This window comes from Corvus kubaryi, unplaced genomic scaffold, assembly GCF_017639235.1.
Source record: "Corvus kubaryi isolate FWS band 111438036 unplaced genomic scaffold, C.kubaryi_AGA036_p1.0 37334, whole genome shotgun sequence".
In the NCBI taxonomy this organism is placed as follows: Eukaryota; Metazoa; Chordata; class Aves; order Passeriformes; family Corvidae; genus Corvus; species Corvus kubaryi.
This window is the reverse complement of record NW_024581108.1, coordinates 14,809,154-14,826,509: the sequence shown is the minus strand read 5'-3', so window position 1 is coordinate 14,826,509 and position 17,356 is coordinate 14,809,154. Positions and strand designations below refer to the sequence as shown.

Here is a 17,356-nt window from a genome sequence, read left to right as displayed (position 1 = left end):
AGAAAAGAGGCTTAGATTCAATTCAATTCTATTTTCAAAAGCAGGTGAGTGAACCTGCAGTTTTAACCCACTTTAAATCCAACGTGGTTACATTTATCTTCCAAAATTGGGATCTATGACAGCAACCTCCTGTATAATCTGTGTTCTCCATAGCTCCCACTTTCCTTTGCAGATGAGAGGGCCCTTTCTCCTTAAAAGAGAACATAAATCAGGACACAAAAAGGGGCTAAGACTTTGCAGAGGTATGGGAATAAGTCTGTCACAGGGCAACAATCCAAACCTGCTGACTCTTAAATCAGACTCTATTAACTCTGAGGAGTTCTGGGATGATGCTTGTGGTCTTATACAAAACACGCAGTAACAGAAGTAGTGTTGTACCTCAAGCAGAAAACAACTTGCAGTTTAATTAGTCATCCAGAGATTGTAAGAATATTTCTATTGTTCAGGGTGCGGGGGTTGTTTGGTCCTAGTTGTAATTAATTTCAAGCATAACAACTTGTTAATAACGCAGAATTCAAAAGCAAACAACACTCCAAATGTAGCGTGGGCACAGTGCATTAAGCTAATTGCTGAAACATGACATTACTCCCACCTGCCAAGCCCACTGGCACCTGCCGTGTGCAAGCGGCCCGCACCTGCGGGATGGGCTCCACGCCGGGGAGCGCCCGCACCCAGCCCGGGGCACCCCGAACTCGGCCAGCCGCGTCCGGGAACGGGCATCAGACACCCTCTAGCAGTTACAGTGCGTGGCCAAAGAGGAACTGAGTTTCAGAAACTCGCAAGAGGATGAGAAGTCTGAGGTTTTGTAACTTTCAGCAACTTGAACAAAGCATAGAAAGCCCCAGGCCGCCCGGCACCGGCGCTCCCGGCACACAGAGCCCCGCGGTTCCGCCCACGGGCAGCGCCGGGCGGGGCCGGGGGAGGGTCCGCCAGCCGGGGAGGCAGCGCTGGGGACCGCGTCTCAGTATCGGCGCCTGTCCTGCCGACGCGGCCCTTCCTGCGTGCCGCCAGTGGCTCCGGACGGCTCCAGGGGCAGCCCACGGGCATGGTCCCTGCCTGCGGAGGGGAGGCAACGGGGACACCGGCAGCACCGAGCCGCGGCGCCGCCCGCCTGCCCGCCCGCCCGCTCGCTCGCTCGCTCTCCGGCCCCGCCGCTGCTCCCCCAGCCCCCGTACCTGGAGGCCGCCGGCCAGCGCTGGGCCGCAGCAGCCCAGCAGCAGCAGCACGGCGGCGGCGATACGGGCCCGGGTGGCGCCGGGCCCGGCGGCCGCCATCTCACCCCGCCTCCTGCGGGGCTTGGCCGCCGCGGCTGCCGGAAAAGGGGGCGGCGGCCTGTGCGCAAGTTCCGCGGGGCGGGAGCGCCGCCGGCCCGGCACCGGCCCGGGACTGTGCTTTACCCGCTGCCGCCGTCCCGGTGCCTGTACGAGCAGTGCCCTGCTGCGAGCACGGCAGGCACTTGGTCACGTACAGAGCTCCCCGGCTGTGGAGAGCCCGCTCTAGTCCGGTTCGGTAGAGCAGAGGCGGTCATGGCAACAGATCTGGCCATTGCCTTGGGCACACGAGTTCTTCATGGCTCTGTCGTGAGCTGGTGCTAGAAAGCACCGGCGGCGCATCTCGCCTTTGGCTTGGTTGGCTCCTGCGGGTGTAACAGCGGACGTTTCTTTCAGCCGCCTTCCAAAAATTCCGTGAAATCCTGGGCTCTGTTGGAATCGCTAAGAGGGCAGGGCCTGGCGAGCTGTGAGCTGAGGGTGTCCTCAGTCTTGGAGGCCACAGGGCTGCCTTGGACGGTGGAGAGGCAGCTCGGGAGAGGGACCACCTTTGGCAAAGGAGGAGGGAGTGGGATCTAAAGGTAGATATTTTTTTTGGTCATGAAGCCTTGCTATAGCTTTGCCTTCAGTGCATGCATCCCTCAGAGCTCACACATCATCAAATTTTTATTTCAATCTATTGAACCACTGGGTATGATTCTTTTATTTCCACTAGCTCATCTTGTCACTGCTTTGTGCAACTGCCTGATGCCTTCAATTAGTGAAGATGCAGAATCTGCCCTGAACCGTGGAAGCTATTTCCTGCTCTGTGTACTTGTCACCAGTAATGACTTTCTCAGACAGGAGCATATTTCCATGTATTGATGTTGGAATTTCAATAGCATCACTTCTGTTGTTTTAAAGCATCACTGGTTTCCTTGACAAAAATAATCACCTTTTACTAAATCGTACTTACTTCCTTCAGAATACCATAGCCACCAGCTCCTGTTGTGCCTGAACCCATCTCCTGTGTGAGTGAGCCTACTGTGAACCTACTGAGAAGTGCTGTAGTTGTCAGTGTCTCTTGGTGCCTGCTTTTAAGCTGCACTGTTTTATCTTCTCGTGCCAGAAAGCTAATTGAATTTATGGCCAAGCTTAAGCTTTTTTCTCGCTGCTTCAAATGCTTCCACTTAGGTCTCTTGATCATTCTCAGATGTGCTCAAGATGTGTCAGTAATTCTAAAGGATAGGCAAGGATAATTCTAAAGGATCTCTCCAAGCATGTATTCATGCAGTTTGATAGACTGGTGAGTTGATTTCATGCGCTTTGACTCAGCACCTCATTACCTTTCAGCTCCCATGTGGAGTTGGCCAGAAAACATGTGACAGAAGGTCTGAGCCTCTAACTGAACTTCTTTCAGTTAAGCTTACTTCCTTGCTCTTTGCATTTATTACAAATATTAATCCTTTGGTAACATGCACCTTTTCACACAGAAATAATGCCAGCAGCTGTATCCTGATAGTGCATCTTTGAACCAGATATAAGTCTTGATGTTTGTACCATGTGAAAAGTTATGTCAAATATGGCCAAAAGGTGACTTTTGGCTTACGAAGAAACATTCTTGACATGAGAATTAATGATTATCTTTTCTGTGGATAAAATTTAAAATCATCCTGTTGGCTTACAAACTCTGAACCTCCTGAAATTTGTATCCCAGGTGACTGTAAGTTTTTCGTTCTCTGGAATGCTAGACTTTATAGTTTTAATAGCATTCTGTAAAGGTCACTGTGTATGATTTGCTACTTAAGAAAATAAATGGAAAAAGTGGAAAAAACCTTCACGTGGCATTGGAATGGTATAAACAAGCTAAGAACTGTAGCAAATTTTCCTTAAGTGAAAGATCACTTGTATTTCTCATGGTTACATGTAGTTGGGTTTGCAGTCGCCAGGAAGGTTCAGCTGGCTCCTGATATAAAAGTGTAGCTGCAAACTCCCTGTTCTTGTGTCCTGTGGCCTCATCTGCAGTGTGTGAGCAGTGTTTGGATCAACCACAGCCACACTGCAGGGGGTACTCTTTGATTGTAGGTGTTCAGGTCACGTTGCTGCCTTTCCATCCCAGGGCAGAGACAGCACTGAGTTAAGGCAAACTCAGTTGCACAAGCTCATTGAAATATTCTAAAAGAATGGCCTTGATTCCCTGTGATTTACGTGCTGTGAAATACAGTGCATCACCTTCTTTGGTCTGTCTCTGGTTTGCTTCTGAATTCCCTTAGCCTGCTTGAGTGTATTTTCTAATGGACCTATTTCTCCTTCTACTTCTGGCTTTTATTTCTTTACAGGCTCAATCTTTCATGGGCTCCAGTATTCATCAGACATGCATGAGTGTGCCAGCACTTCAGGCATTATTCCTGGAGGTGGTATCACTTCTCTTTTTTTTTCTTCACTAAGACAGTACCAACAGCCTTGTCCTCATTTTTTTCATCTTTATTCCCTTAGGCAGCTCTCAGTACATGCTTCCATGCCTGTACAGGGTTTTTTTTGTCTAGAAGTAAAGCTCTATACTGTCTGCTTCTGTTTCTTCATTCTGCTTTGTTTCCATGCTAATGACAGTGTTTTTCATGCTTTGAGTGTCTTTAGCTTGACCTTTGCCACAATGTGTCTTGTACTTCATGGTGAGTAATTAGAAAGGACACCAAATGTGTATCCCAAAATGATTTGTAATTAAAACTATTGTTTAAAAAGCTGCTGTAACTACAGCTGGTATTCACATTGGTGCACATCTTGGTGCCCTTCCAGATTCTTTTGTCCTCCAGCAGGTTGCTGAGGCCCTAATCCTCTAATCTATACCCTCTAGAAACTGCCCTTTATGAGCCATCTGTCAGTTTCCTTCTGTCCAGCATGGAGCAAACAAGCCTTGCCTTCCATTGAAGAGGAGCAGCAATCCCAAGTGTAACCCCATAAGCTCCTAAAACAGGGATTTATGATACTAGAGTTCACCTGACACTTTTTGATCACAAACTTGTTTTTCTTCTATACCAAAATACCAATTAAATATCCATAATTTTTTTGGTATTAACCTTGATTATATTACCTATTTTTATCATGGTGTATCTCTTCTTCTATACTCTTGATCACTGTTCTCTATCTGCTTTCCTGTTTGTATCAGACTGTACTGTCTGATAATTGTCTACTGTATAAGAGAAAAAAGGTATCTTTATCTGTATTTATTATGCTTCCAAAAGAAAAATTAAAAGAAGCTCTTGCAATGATGTAAGTCAACAAGAGTGTGATTCTTAAGGAATCATCAATATAGCTTGACTCTACTATCCCACTTAAAAATGCAGATTTATTGCTTTTTTCATTTTGACTGTCAATAAAATAGATTAAAAAATGGCAAAACAAGTCTACTGTAGTTTGGTATCTCAGCTGATAAAATGGCTATCTTCAAATATGGAACCTGAATGAAACAACAGTAATTAAATTATTGATTGATCTTACTCCTTTGGGTTTTTTTTCTCCTGTTAATGGAAGACTGGCTTGACTACAGAATGTTCATACTTTGAAAAGATTTACAATACCAAATTGATACTGATGAAAAATAGGGAAAATTATTATGGTGAGAGCAATAGATACAGAACTTCCAAAGGAAAACTATTTGAAAGAAGCATTGCTTCTAATTTTACTGAGCTGAAAGAGTTGTACTCAAGGGTGTTTATCTTTGATTGTCTTTGTACTCTGGTGAAACACAGTAGACCATACACTTCTGTCCATCCATAGCATCAAGTGGCTTAACTCTACATCACAGGCAAAAAGCTTGAAGCCTACAATGAAATTCAGTTGACATTTGTTCTTAATGAATTAACCATCTACCTTGTCATCAGTTCTGTTCTGTCATTAATGATGTAAACGTTACCAGGCATCGAATTTCCATACTGTTGAATTGTGCAACAAACCAATATTTCATCTTCAGAAGACATAAAGTTACCAACCATTCCAACAGTTTATTCTGTTGGTTAAAAAAAAAAAAAAAAGTAAAATATGAGAAAACAAAACATGGAAAAACAGTGGCAGCTTACTGAGGTAGTTTATTAGGTACATCACATTTAGTCTTCGTGCATCAGTATTTTTCTCAATAGAAAAAGCTGAAAATATTTTCTCAAAGCCTTATTAAAAGAGCAAAATATGTGAAAAAGACAGCAGTAAATCCCCCCAACCCCTCCAAATGGATTATCTATTTAAAACATTATTTTAAATTACCCTCCCCATTGTATTTTTTCATTAATATTTCAAAGGGTTCATTCTCAAATAGAAAATTCATGGGCTTCTTAATTAGGAACAAGATAAGAATCTTAATTAAATTTCCCTAAATAAAGCTAAGTTTAGAACCAGTTTTACCCTTGCCTATATGTGGATATAACATTGTGTGGTTTAGAATCATTAAGAAGTCATCACTTGTATTCCACTGCCAGTTCTGACATCTCTATGATAAATCTCTCCTGTGTCCCAAACACACCAAGTACCTGAGTGTCTCAGGAAAGTCCTCCCTGTAGGGGTTGAGCTGAAGTAGATTCAGCTCTGCTGGTTAAATTAACTCAAATTAAGGGCAGTGTTGCTGATAGACTCATTTTAGCTCCCAAACCAATACTTAAAGCTATTGTGTGTATTCAAACTACTCTTCAGCCTGCAATCTAAATATAACCTTTTGTCTTTCAAGTAATTGTCTTCATTTGCAGGCAAGGGGTTTTGTATTCCATTGAGGACTACTCATCAGCTATATGAGAAAACAAATACAAAACATTGGGAAAAAAAGGCTGAATGCACATCAGCTTTACCTGAAAAAAGTTAATATTATGAAAATCTTATTAGAAATAAGATCTACAGTGAGCCCTGTGTCAATATTATAAAAGGTTACTCATATTCCAAGTACAATAACATTGATTAACATTAAATATTTGTACAGTGACTAAAACTGAATCCAGTATATTACCAGGAAAGGTTATGCAGATCAATGTGTGATGGGTACTGAAATGTTATTAGACCTGATTAGTGGAAGAGTGCACTTGAGAAGCAAAATTTAAGACAAATCCAAAAATAGGCCATTAAAGAATTTAAAGAAATATTCTCAATGAAAGGAATACTTTCATATTTTTAAATGCAAATATGCATCATGATGATGATGATGATGATGATTATGCATTTTTACCCAGGAGTTGTGGGGAAGAGTAGATTGAAACAACCCAACAAATTTTTAGACTAAAGCTTCCTTGTACTTTTTAGAGCAGCTGCTCAGCAGTAGATCAGCAAACCTTACTAATTTCCCTGTCTACTCAAACTGTGTAAAGCAGAGAGAGCATTTTGTTCTCTCTTTAGCTTCATTTACCAGGATACTGTAAAAGCTGCTGTGGATCAGGTGGAAGGTGCTCATGCTGAACTAAGCATGGAGTATCCTTCAACAAACCATAAGTTCTAACTCCATGCTCTTGGAAATTAAAAGTATCTGTTTCTGTGAGCTCATTTACTGGAAACTCTTCCAAAGCAGAAATGCCAGAATGACTTCATAAATTGAAATCATAGTGCTTGGCAGCCAGACTTTGCTATGATTTATAAAAATGAAGGTTTTTGAAATTTCTTTCTTTGCAGGTCAGTAAAAGGCCTTTTCTCCATGACAGTGCTGGCACTCAGTGCAAGGCAGAATTTTAGTTTAAAAATTAAATGGGCTATTAGCAGAAAGTCTGGAACAGAACAAATAGCATATTCAACAGGGAAGTAAATCAGTGACTTGTCAACCCACCAAATACTTCCTTTCTTAAAATCCAAATTGTGTGGCCTAAGTAAATGAGGATATTGTGCAAACTGAGGAGAGCTGCCCACACAAGAATGCATTGTTATGAAATCTATGAAAGTTTTTCTATATTGTTTTACAACTCATGAATAAAGAATCCAAGCCCCTCCTTTTTTACCTTTTATCTTTGTGCTAAGGAGTGTATCCTGATGAGATTCTTCTAACTGGAAGAGACCGTCAAGAAAAAGACCTAGTGATAATTGGAATTACCAATATATGAATATGTGCCTGTCATTTCTGTGTATCTGTTCTGTGACCTGAACTAGTTATTTTTGCTGCTAAATATCTATATTACATGAAAATGTAAGAGCTACATTCACTGCAGTTAATGACCTTTTACATTTTAAGGTAGGGATTTGAATTTACATGTTCATTCAAGGTGATTGATTTTTACATGGAGAAAAGGCACCAATCAGTCAATCAGTTTAAATTAATCAGTGCCTTAATGGATGCATTTGCAAAAGTATTATCTCAGCAAAAATCACCCTCTTGCACTTGACCTCTCTTAGTTACCAAGGTTTCCTTAAACAAAATTTCTCTCTTTATAATATTATGTAAATGCTAAAAAAACCCCTTGCATTTTAGCTGCATGTGCATATTAAATACATGTCTCAAAAAATAATAATACATATCTTTACCAGGTACAGAAAGGTAAGGATTCCAGATCTAAGTTTCACAAACAGAACAAATTAAGACTATTCTTTTCAGAATAATGACATCAAAATCATTATATGAGGTCATGGGTACATAGCTTTACTTGCTACTTAGCTTTAGAATAAAGATGGTAATCATTTGACATTATTCAATGTAAAAATAATTAATGCTTTTTAGCTGTACAGCACATCTTACTGAAAGATCTCAAGGCAGTCAGTGTTAATTTCATGTCATCTTGAGCCTGGGTACTTCAAACACTATTCAAAAATTTGGGGTGTTGCTAATTTAGAATAATTTTTGCTTTCATCTGATTCTATTTGCCTGCATATTTCCACAAGATTAGGAAAACAGTTTCATTTTTTTAATTCCTATATATGACCATGTTGTAAGAAGCATTTTTAATACAGATTCTTTTCCATGGATTGATTTTTGTCACATAGAATTAAGGAGACTGAACATATTTTGCCTCCTTTATATACTCACCTATGAACCAGAACAATATGAACTATCTTTTCCATTTTCTTCAGTGATTCTGTGTCTAGTTATGATGGTCTAAAATTGCCATATTTGTTTTCAAATCTTTTTGTGAAATAAATTGATCTTCCTTGATTATGCTATTTATCTCCTCTGAATTCTAGAGATATATTTTGTCTCTCATAGGAGATCCTCATAAGCTCATAAATCGAAAATTTGTTTTGGAAAGGAAGTATGTCTGTCTGTGTAATACAGAATGGTAAAAACAGGATATGTTTTCCAGAAATTGCACATATTTCAGTAAAAGAAGTCAGCTAGGGAAGCTGTACATTCAACCTCTACAGGTCATGTTTCCCTTTTCCCTAGCTCAGAGGCTGATAGAGTAAGGTTCTAGTAGAAGGCCAGTAATCAATAATTTTCAATCAATGTATACAGAAAAATGTCAGCTACACTACAGAGTAATTCAAAAAACTATTTCCAAAACAGATTCAGAGGTTATTTAGCTGTATATTGTAAAGGAAGAAGTAATTTAAGGGATCCTTGAATATTCAAGTCATGTCCAAATAGTACCAACTCAGTTGTAAGCCAATGATCACTTTGTCAGATACACAAGAGTTAAAATAGGGTTTTTTAAAATTCTTGATAATTTTTTAATACATTAGAAAACCACAGCCACTGAGTTTCTCACTTGTATAGCTGTGTCATTTTATAGTAACCTGCCTCTTCTGATAAGGAGATCACATGGGAGCAGAACTTTTTAAGGAGTTCTCCTGAAAACAGCAATCCTTAATTAACAACTTCTGAGCCCTGCCTTGTGTCATGACTCCAACATCCAGCCAAGGTGGATTTGCTTTCCAGAGCACAACTGCCTAGTCTCTTACAAGGTATTAGTAAGGCAGAGCCAAGGGTCCTGCAGTTCAACAGCGACTTCATTTTATTGGGTAGCATGACAAGAAAAAGAAAGGTCTTAGTGACTCAACAAGTGCTGAAGATTATTAGCAATTTCAAAAGTTATAAGCCACATGGTGTTAGGTTCTATCAAATACTAGGCTAAACTCTTTTCTTCCATTTAACCAAAAGTTTTCAACCCATGCTATGATGACCCTGAGTTCAAGTTCAACCCTCATGTGATAGTTCCATCAACAGTTATCTTTGCTAATAAGCCATCTGGCAGGGTGTCAGCTTCTGTGGAAAACAGGTGTTTGATCCAATTCTCATTTGTTATACTGTCAAGAAAGCATTCACTGAAGTTGGTGACTAAATTCAGGCAATGTTCTCGTACGTCAGCAGAAAGACAGGATGAATTTCAAATTAACATTAAAACATTTCTATGGTTAAAACATTTGCCAGTTTCTCTCACGTCTTTCGACTTACCCCATTGTATCTTCAGGTGCAATTTCTTTATCTTGCCTACATTCTATGCTCTGGTTTGTATCTAATTATTACATAATGTGCATATTTTAATCTCTAGATTCTGCATTCTATTCATTGCAATGTAAGAACAAGAAGTTAAAGGGATGAGTTCAAGAACATTAGATCATTAAAAAGTGACTTAGGCAAGATTAAAATCCTCCCCCCTTCCAAAATGTGTTCCTTACAATAGAATTCAGAGTTGTGAGCCAATATCTGCCAAAGTTACAGCCTTCCTTAGTCTAGAAAAGAGGGTTTGGACAGTCACTCCCCACTTTATTATAGAATATAAAAAACAAAGAGAGCTTTAGCTCTAGAAAAATTAACAAAGAAAAGTAAGCACCAGTGGCTGACCAACATTTTGACAGCTAATGCTCTGTACTGAATACTGGATACATGCTGAACATGAAAATAGGCAATTTTACTTTTTACCAGAACACTTCATGGCCACTTTCAACAACAGAACATGCCAACATTATTCCATTGTGAATCCTAATTATAAAAATTTGCCATGTCATAACAGAAGATTATTTTTTTCTTAACATTTATTTTATTCTTTGGCATACATGTACCAAGCATGTCCTTCCCCAAAATTAATGGTCCTTGTGTTTGAGTAGTGACAAAACCCCCTATATTTATAAATGCCTTTCATACAGGAAAATAGCCCATCCAGGAATCCTTCTTGACCCTAGGTAAGAACAAATTATATGAAACTAAATTGTACTTTTTTCCCTTTGACTTGACATGACAATGTTTTGAGTCACTATAAAGATATAAACATCAAAAAATGTTGAAGATTTCTCAGTGTGAGCAATCCCTGAAATCACGATGTGACTTTTCTAATCCCTTCATACAGGAAATTGGTATTACTTGCAGTTCGTTTAGCTTTCTATTAAAAAAAAAAATAGTCAATATGCTTATCTTTTCAAGAGGTGTATTTTGTGAAAGATGATTTTCAAGTAAGGAAGATTTTCACTGTATGACTGAATAAGAAGTTACAGAAATAATATTGTAAGGCACTGGTCCATTTAGCCACTGAAATAAACCCCAAATGCTAAGTAACAGGGACTTGTACTTTCTAACAGTCGTGAGCTCCATAGTGCTCCCAAGATGAGGTCTATAGCTGTGCTTGAATTCTTTTCTATTCCCACCACCACTACCCACAACTCATTATTCAGTTCAGCCCTGTTTTATTGACTGAATTTTGCTGTGGTTTTTTTGTGTTTTGTTTAGGTGTTTTTTCCTACAGCTACACATATTCCCTTAGTTTATAAAGAGTAAACTGGAGGAACAGAAATTATTAACTGGGGACAACACATAGATTAGAACCTTAAAATCTGTGATTGGTTCCTTAGGACTTTATTGGAAAAAAAATCACACATTTATAATTTTTCGAAAATTCAGTATCCACTGATTTGGAGTATTTATTAATCAGTTACTGAAAAATGGTAATTGAGGAACATAAAATAATCCTCTCAAAGAACAATTTCTGTAACACTGTGGGGAAAGGGGAGATTCAATTTAACTGACATAAAATAAAAGCAAAAAGCATCAAGAAGCTGTAATGGATCAGACGGAAAATCTGTGTAAGCCCTCGGTCTGTGTTTTCCCCGGTAGTGATCAGCTGTCTTAGGGGCAAGGAAAAACTCTACAGGATTTACTGCTTTTCATCTCTCAGAGATTTAAGGACTTTCTGAGGTAGTAACCTTGAATTTATTAAGTTACATAATGCTGTAAAATATCCTTATACTGTCTAATTATTATAAGCCGAATCAAAGATAAAAAATAGAAAAATATCCATTATAACTGAGAGTTATTTAAGAAATATTAACAAGACAGAAGAAAAAGCAGCAATTTGCCTTGAAAAAAAAGATACATAAGAATAAGAAGAACATCTGTTGCAAATACTAGAAGCTGCAAGAAATATATGTGAGAGATTTAAGAACTGTTAAAAAAATGAGAAGGGAAACAAAATGACATAAAATCCAATGGTCAGGGGGGGCGCAACAGCATTTAAAAGAGCTGTTCTTCTGAAGAAAGGAAGAGAAGGATCCTTACAATATTAGTGCAATATGCTTGCATAGATTTATCAAAAGCAACTGAAAGACTTCACTAAATATTTCTATTCTTTATATAGAGAAATGATCAGATGATGTAATTATACCATAGCATGATAATGAAACATTCTCCATTAGAAGTGTAGTCAAGTAAGTTTTATAAATAGTAGTCACTGAAAATAACTGAGTAAATCTGCATATTTGGATAAGTTGTATTGGAGTTTTTAAAGAGCTGGAAAGGACAGGAGAGGGAAAAACTGGAGAGGAACTCCAAGAACTCTTGAAATATTTACATTCTGGGAATATGCTAGACTAGTACTTTCTAAGAGTGGTGCCATAGAGAGTTATAGCCTTGACCAACTAACATGGAACTTAGTGAAAAATCACAACTGATAAGAACATACTGGAATATAGCTTATATGAAATTTAACTAATGCCTGTCAATGCCAGTTTCTGAAAAAAGGATTCAGATCTGTGCACAGATACTTGTTCAAGAAGGTTTCTTTTGGCTGATGAAGAAATAAAGTGCTGATCTGATGGCATTTACTTACTGCTGCAAGATATTTTCTTTAAGATACCTGAGTGAATCAAAATGAATGTGTATATATATTTAATGACTAATTGACTGGCCTCAAAAGTGAAGTGTAAATGGGAAATACTGAGTGAGTTTCTGTTTTGGTCCCATGGGAACTGTGTTTTGGCCATGTGTTGTATTTTTGCATTGATTTCCAAAACCAAAGAAAATCGCTGGTGCCAGTGGCAGGTAACAAAGACTTGGGACGTGGGAACTCCCAGAGGGGACAACTCACTGGTACTGAGCATTCTGATTTCTTGGTAAACTGGATGCAAGCAAATATATGAAGTCATACATCAAAGTATAAAGTGCAGGTGTTGATGCTCCAGTGGAGGAATCTGTGAGAGAAAACAGTGGAAAGCAGAGCTGCTGGGAGCATGCCAGGTACCCAGCTAAGGGTGAGCCCTGTTGCAACACCACAGCAGGGCACAAATTCAGTCCACCACCAGGAAAACAACAGAATGAGGGCAGTGAGGGTGTCACAGGCAGTCGGGAACAGCAGAACAGTGTGTCCTGTTTGATGCCTCAGTATGCCGCTCAAGATGCATGTAAATAAATTGGAGAGTTCAGGGAAGTGTCACAAGAATGATTATACTGTAATTGGAAAATAAAAAGTGCAGCTATTTAGTTTATCATAACAAAGAGGGACTTGATCATAGCATTTCTTTTAAACATTTTTTTCTGAGCAGATTGAAATCTGCATCCTCAAACTTGTAAGTGGCGCGATCTTCTTTCTTCCCTCCCATATTCTATTCATCTTGGTGTCCTCAAAATGTACATAAAATGTTAATTCTGGGACTTAATGAAATTTAGATCCAGAGATCAGATTTTTCTTGGTTGATTTTTCACTACTTTTCAATTAGTGATTTAATTCACTTAAGTAACATGTTCAGGTACCAGTAGGAAAAAAGGTCTATCAGAGTGGAAAAGAAAGGTGGGGGAAACATCAGGTTTAAAAAGAAGTTAACAACACTGTAGCAAAAGAGTTCAGAAAGGGATTTCTCATAAAAATGAAAAGATCATTTTAGCAATCTTGGATTAATTTATACCACACTAAGTGCAATATGGGTCTGCAAATAAGTTCTGAATTTACATGAAAATGCATACCATTTCTGGATCAGAAGTGTGTAATTCAGCATATTCTATTTAAAAGGCTGCACATATTTGGTTTACTTACAGAATCTACAAATTCAAACTGTCCACATATCAGCCTGTGTAAGCACATCAATCCAAGGACGTTGGTTCTGATTTAATAAAGGCATCTAGCAGAGCAGCAACTTGTGTGACAAATCCAACCACTAGTGCTAGAGCAGGGACTAGACAAAAAAAATAAATGTTTGTAAAATACTGGGGTATTCTAGAGCAATTTTTGAAAACACAGAACCTAATTAAGGTTTGACTGAAGGCTATGGGTGCTGCATTAACTGGTTTAACCAAGAAGGCAGCCCAGAACACGATATCCCTGATCCAGCTGATCCAGCTGATCCCTGAAAATAATAATTTCCTATTAGTGCAGCTTCATGTAGCTCCTGGAGGAAGCAAGAAGAATGAGAATGGAATTTGCCCAATGGTATAGGATCCATAAGAAGTTTTCAAGAGGAATTTTCAGAAATGTTATCATTTTGATAGCAAAACATTGTTCTCTCTATTGTAGCTTCTTCCCCTCCAGAAAAGGTAAGAAATAACCAAAGTGATCCTTCTGTCTCACCCAGTACCCTAAAGAGCTGCCTGTACCTTCAGGAATGGGCAGTGACCTGGAGCTCAAATGAATTCCCATTCATTTGAGCATTTTTACATCTTGTGTTATTTTCTAAGGCAGTAAGACCACTTCACTCCCACCTGCACTCTTGATCAGACACTTACACAACAAAGAGCTCACCTTCAAACAGCTCCTTTTGTTACCTGCACAACAAATAAGCCAGCTTTTTGTGCCCCTTTAGCTCATCTGTGCTTAATCCTTCACTGCCAATGTTCTTCAGAGCCTTCTACCCATGACCCTGCTTCAATACAGGGATTCTTCTGACAGCAAACACATAACAAATTGCTTCTAGAAGGAAGTACCATATTATTAGATCCAAAAACATCCTTTCCAGATACATTTCACACATTCCATCTGATAGATTTCCTAAATGGCTGTATTTGTTCTGAGGTGGTAATTTCTGCAACACAGAATTTGATTTTGTGCAACAAAACAACATTTTGAACAATAATGAAGATTCACATAATGAGGATAGTTTTATAGCAGGACAGTTCTTTCTGTTATTTTATTTTCTGTTAGCATTATCTAACTGAGCAGAATGCCTGGAAGCCTACAGTAAAAAACAACAAGTAGGACAAGACTTTACACAAACATATTTCACATTCCTGAGGAAGATGCTGTGGAAAGCATGTGAAAGGAAATATTTTTCTCTTGCCAAACCAGGACATTGGATGAGATACTAATTTACCCATAAATGTTGAGTATATAAAAATATATATTCTGAAAGCCTATAAATGGAATTTATCCAAGACAATGATAATACAGATGATTTTTTTTTGTCTCAACAAACAATTAAAAAAAAACTAAACCCACAAAATATCAAAACCACAGCTCTGTGTTCTTAAATAGAATGGCATCTTCTATTAGCCTTCCTCAGCAAAATCTTATTTTAAGAAAACATCTATTTAATTTAATTCCATCTTCCTCTTGTCAAGCTTCATTTAAGGTCTTTTAAAAGCAATTATATCTCATGTCTTTTGATTAGGACATTGGAGCCTACTCATTTTACTCAGTCAAAATTAAGGCACTATGCTTTTCAATGAATTTACATTTGGATGGATTAAAATTTTATCAGAAGAAAGTAGGGTTAAAGCCACATCCAGATTTTATGGGAGAATGCGAAAAACTGCAGATGAATGCTGATTAAACTCTCCAGCAAAGACCAAAGTCTTCCTTGAACATATGTGAGAAGCGTCAATTCAGTGACTGCAGCTTCTCTGAGGAGACACCACTGGATTCATAGAAACTGGAGCTGGAAAGGCTCTTAATTGTCTAAGCCAAACTTTGCAGAGACACTTCAGCTGTGGTTTTCCAGTAGCTTTGCACTGAAACAGGTTTGCCCAGAGAATTGTGTGTGCCCCAACCCTGGAAGTGTCCAAGGCCAGGTTGGAGGGGCCCTGAGCAATCTGATCTATTGTGTGGCATCCCTGCCCATGGCAGGGGGTCAGAACCAGATTATCTCTAAGGTCCCTTCCAACACAAACAATTCTATGATTCTATGGGCCATCCATCAGTTGTGAGTGCTGTGAAGGGACATTAGTTGCTGCCCTTTACGTGGAAGCTGCTGGGAGTATTTGGATGACTTGGAAAACCAACCAGTCCAATTTGTCATTAGAAGATCATGGGACTTCCTTCTGGGCTACCATTTAGCAGTTCATGGAATGAACAAGGACTGGAAGCCTCTCTGGGAGAAAGGAAAGTGTCTACATAAAAAGCTGGAGGCTGGGCTGAGGAAAAAGAGGGTAGTTCAACTACAGAAACAGGGAACATGGCTGCAGCTGAGACAGAGAAGCTTGTTAAACTGATATTGATCCGCAAATCATACACAAGGCAGAGAAGCTTCTTAGAAGACACCTGGGAAGACCTATCCTATGTCTGAAAAATAGGTATGTACATATGGAAAGCAGTTGTTCAGTGTTGTTCATAAGCTTGCAATTATGTAACCTGTATGTGTTAGGGTGTGCCTTGGTGCAACTATAAGGATATTGTGTTAGAAAAGATAATAAAGTTAAAAACTGATTTGAAAATCAGACTTGATATGGGGCGCTTCAGTAACTGAAATACTCTACTCTGACTTCCAGTGTGCCACAGAGTATCTCAGAAGCTGCCCCCTACTTAACACTCCGCAGAGTACATCTTGAATAATGCACTCTGTTTTGGGCTCCCCATTAAGAGCGATGCTGACAAACTGGAGTGAGTTTGATCCCTGTACAGGTCATTCACTTACAAGTTGGACTCAATATATTCTGTGATGCTGAGTTGAGTGGACAGACACAAAGATGGTAACGGATGAGAGCACTTGTTCTTGAAGATGAGCAGAGGGAACTGGGCTTGTTCAGCCTGTGGCAGGCTTAGGTGGCACATAATAGCAGCTCTCCAAGGCTTGACAGGAGACTGTCATGAAAATGGAGCCAGGCTCTTCACAATGGTGGGCAAGAAACAAATTGAGACATGGGAGGTGATACTGAATAGGAGAAAACCCTTCTTAATGTCGAGGCTGGACAAGCATGGATTGCGCAGAGAAGCTCTGCGGTCGCCACCCTTGAGAGATTTTGCAAGATGAGACTGGATAAAACCCTGGGCAACCTGGTCTGACCTCAAGAGCTGCCCTTGCCTTGAGCAGAAGGCTAGACCAGAGATGATTTCAGATCTCTTCCTGTGACTCGCCGATCACAGATGCTTGTGACTGATCGTAGTTCGTGGCTTTTTGCCAGCCTAAAGTGTATGAAACGTCTCGCTCCTCAAAACGCCCAAACACCGTGCCAAGGGCAGAGACCGCGTTACACCTGGAGGCTTCCAGCACCTCTGCGCTGCACCGGTGCCCAACCCTCCCCTCCGCCGCTCCCCGCGCAGCCGGGGGAGCCGGTCCGCTCGCTGCCGGGGCAGCCTGCCCGCGGCTCGGCGCCAGGCACAGCCCCTCACCGCCTCCGCTCGGCGCCTCACCGCAGGCACCCCCCGAAACTTTCCCCGGCAGCCTGCGCACGCTCTCGCTCCCCGCCGAGGGAAAACGTGCTCACTCTCGCTCCTTCCGTGCAGCGGGCACGGGGAGGCGGGCGGCTGCCTCCCTCCTCCCGCCCGCCCGCCCGCCCGCCCGCGGAAGCCTCGCCGAGGCTCCCGCATTGCACCGCCGCGCCGAGCCGAGCGCGGGGCTCGGGCTGCCCACCCGCCCCGCCGGCGCCCCCGGCCCCGGCTGGCGGCATGAGCGCCGGCGAGGCCAAGGAGTATCTGGCCCGCAGGGAGATCCCGCAGCTTTTCGAGGTAGGCGAGGCGCAGGGGGGAGGCGTTTTCCGCCCCGTCGGGGGATGCTCCGCTCTGGGACCCCGCGGCGGGCAGGGCTGA

General features: G+C 40.7%; 2 protein-coding genes across 5 annotated transcripts in view; one reads left to right on the top strand and one right to left on the bottom strand.

Moving 5' to 3' along the window:
• The window catches only part of PIGK (phosphatidylinositol glycan anchor biosynthesis class K), a 65,035-nt gene extending 63,732 nt beyond the window's left edge, over window positions 1-1,303 (bottom strand). Inside the window, exon 1 of one of the 2 annotated variants that reach the window (XM_042030442.1) lies at window positions 1,176-1,303. In XM_042030442.1, the coding sequence (XP_041886376.1) occupies window positions 1,176-1,274 (99 nt within the window). In that variant the 5' untranslated portion in view covers window positions 1,275-1,303. The remainder of the gene's footprint in view (window positions 1-1,175) is intronic. The other variant, XM_042030443.1, reaches the window with a different exon arrangement.
• Window positions 1,304-1,440: 137 nt separating this feature from the next.
• The window catches only part of AK5 (adenylate kinase 5), a 100,204-nt gene continuing 84,288 nt past the window's right edge, over window positions 1,441-17,356 (top strand). Inside the window, exon 1 of one of the 3 annotated variants that reach the window (XM_042030437.1) lies at window positions 1,441-1,849. Coding sequence is in view for 2 of the 3 variants with exons in the window: in XM_042030436.1 (XP_041886370.1) it covers window positions 17,216-17,275 (60 nt within the window). In the remaining variant the exon portion in view is untranslated. Of the gene's footprint in view, window positions 1,850-16,878; window positions 17,276-17,356 lie in introns of those variants that run through there. The other 2 variants (XM_042030436.1, XM_042030435.1) reach the window with 2 other exon arrangements.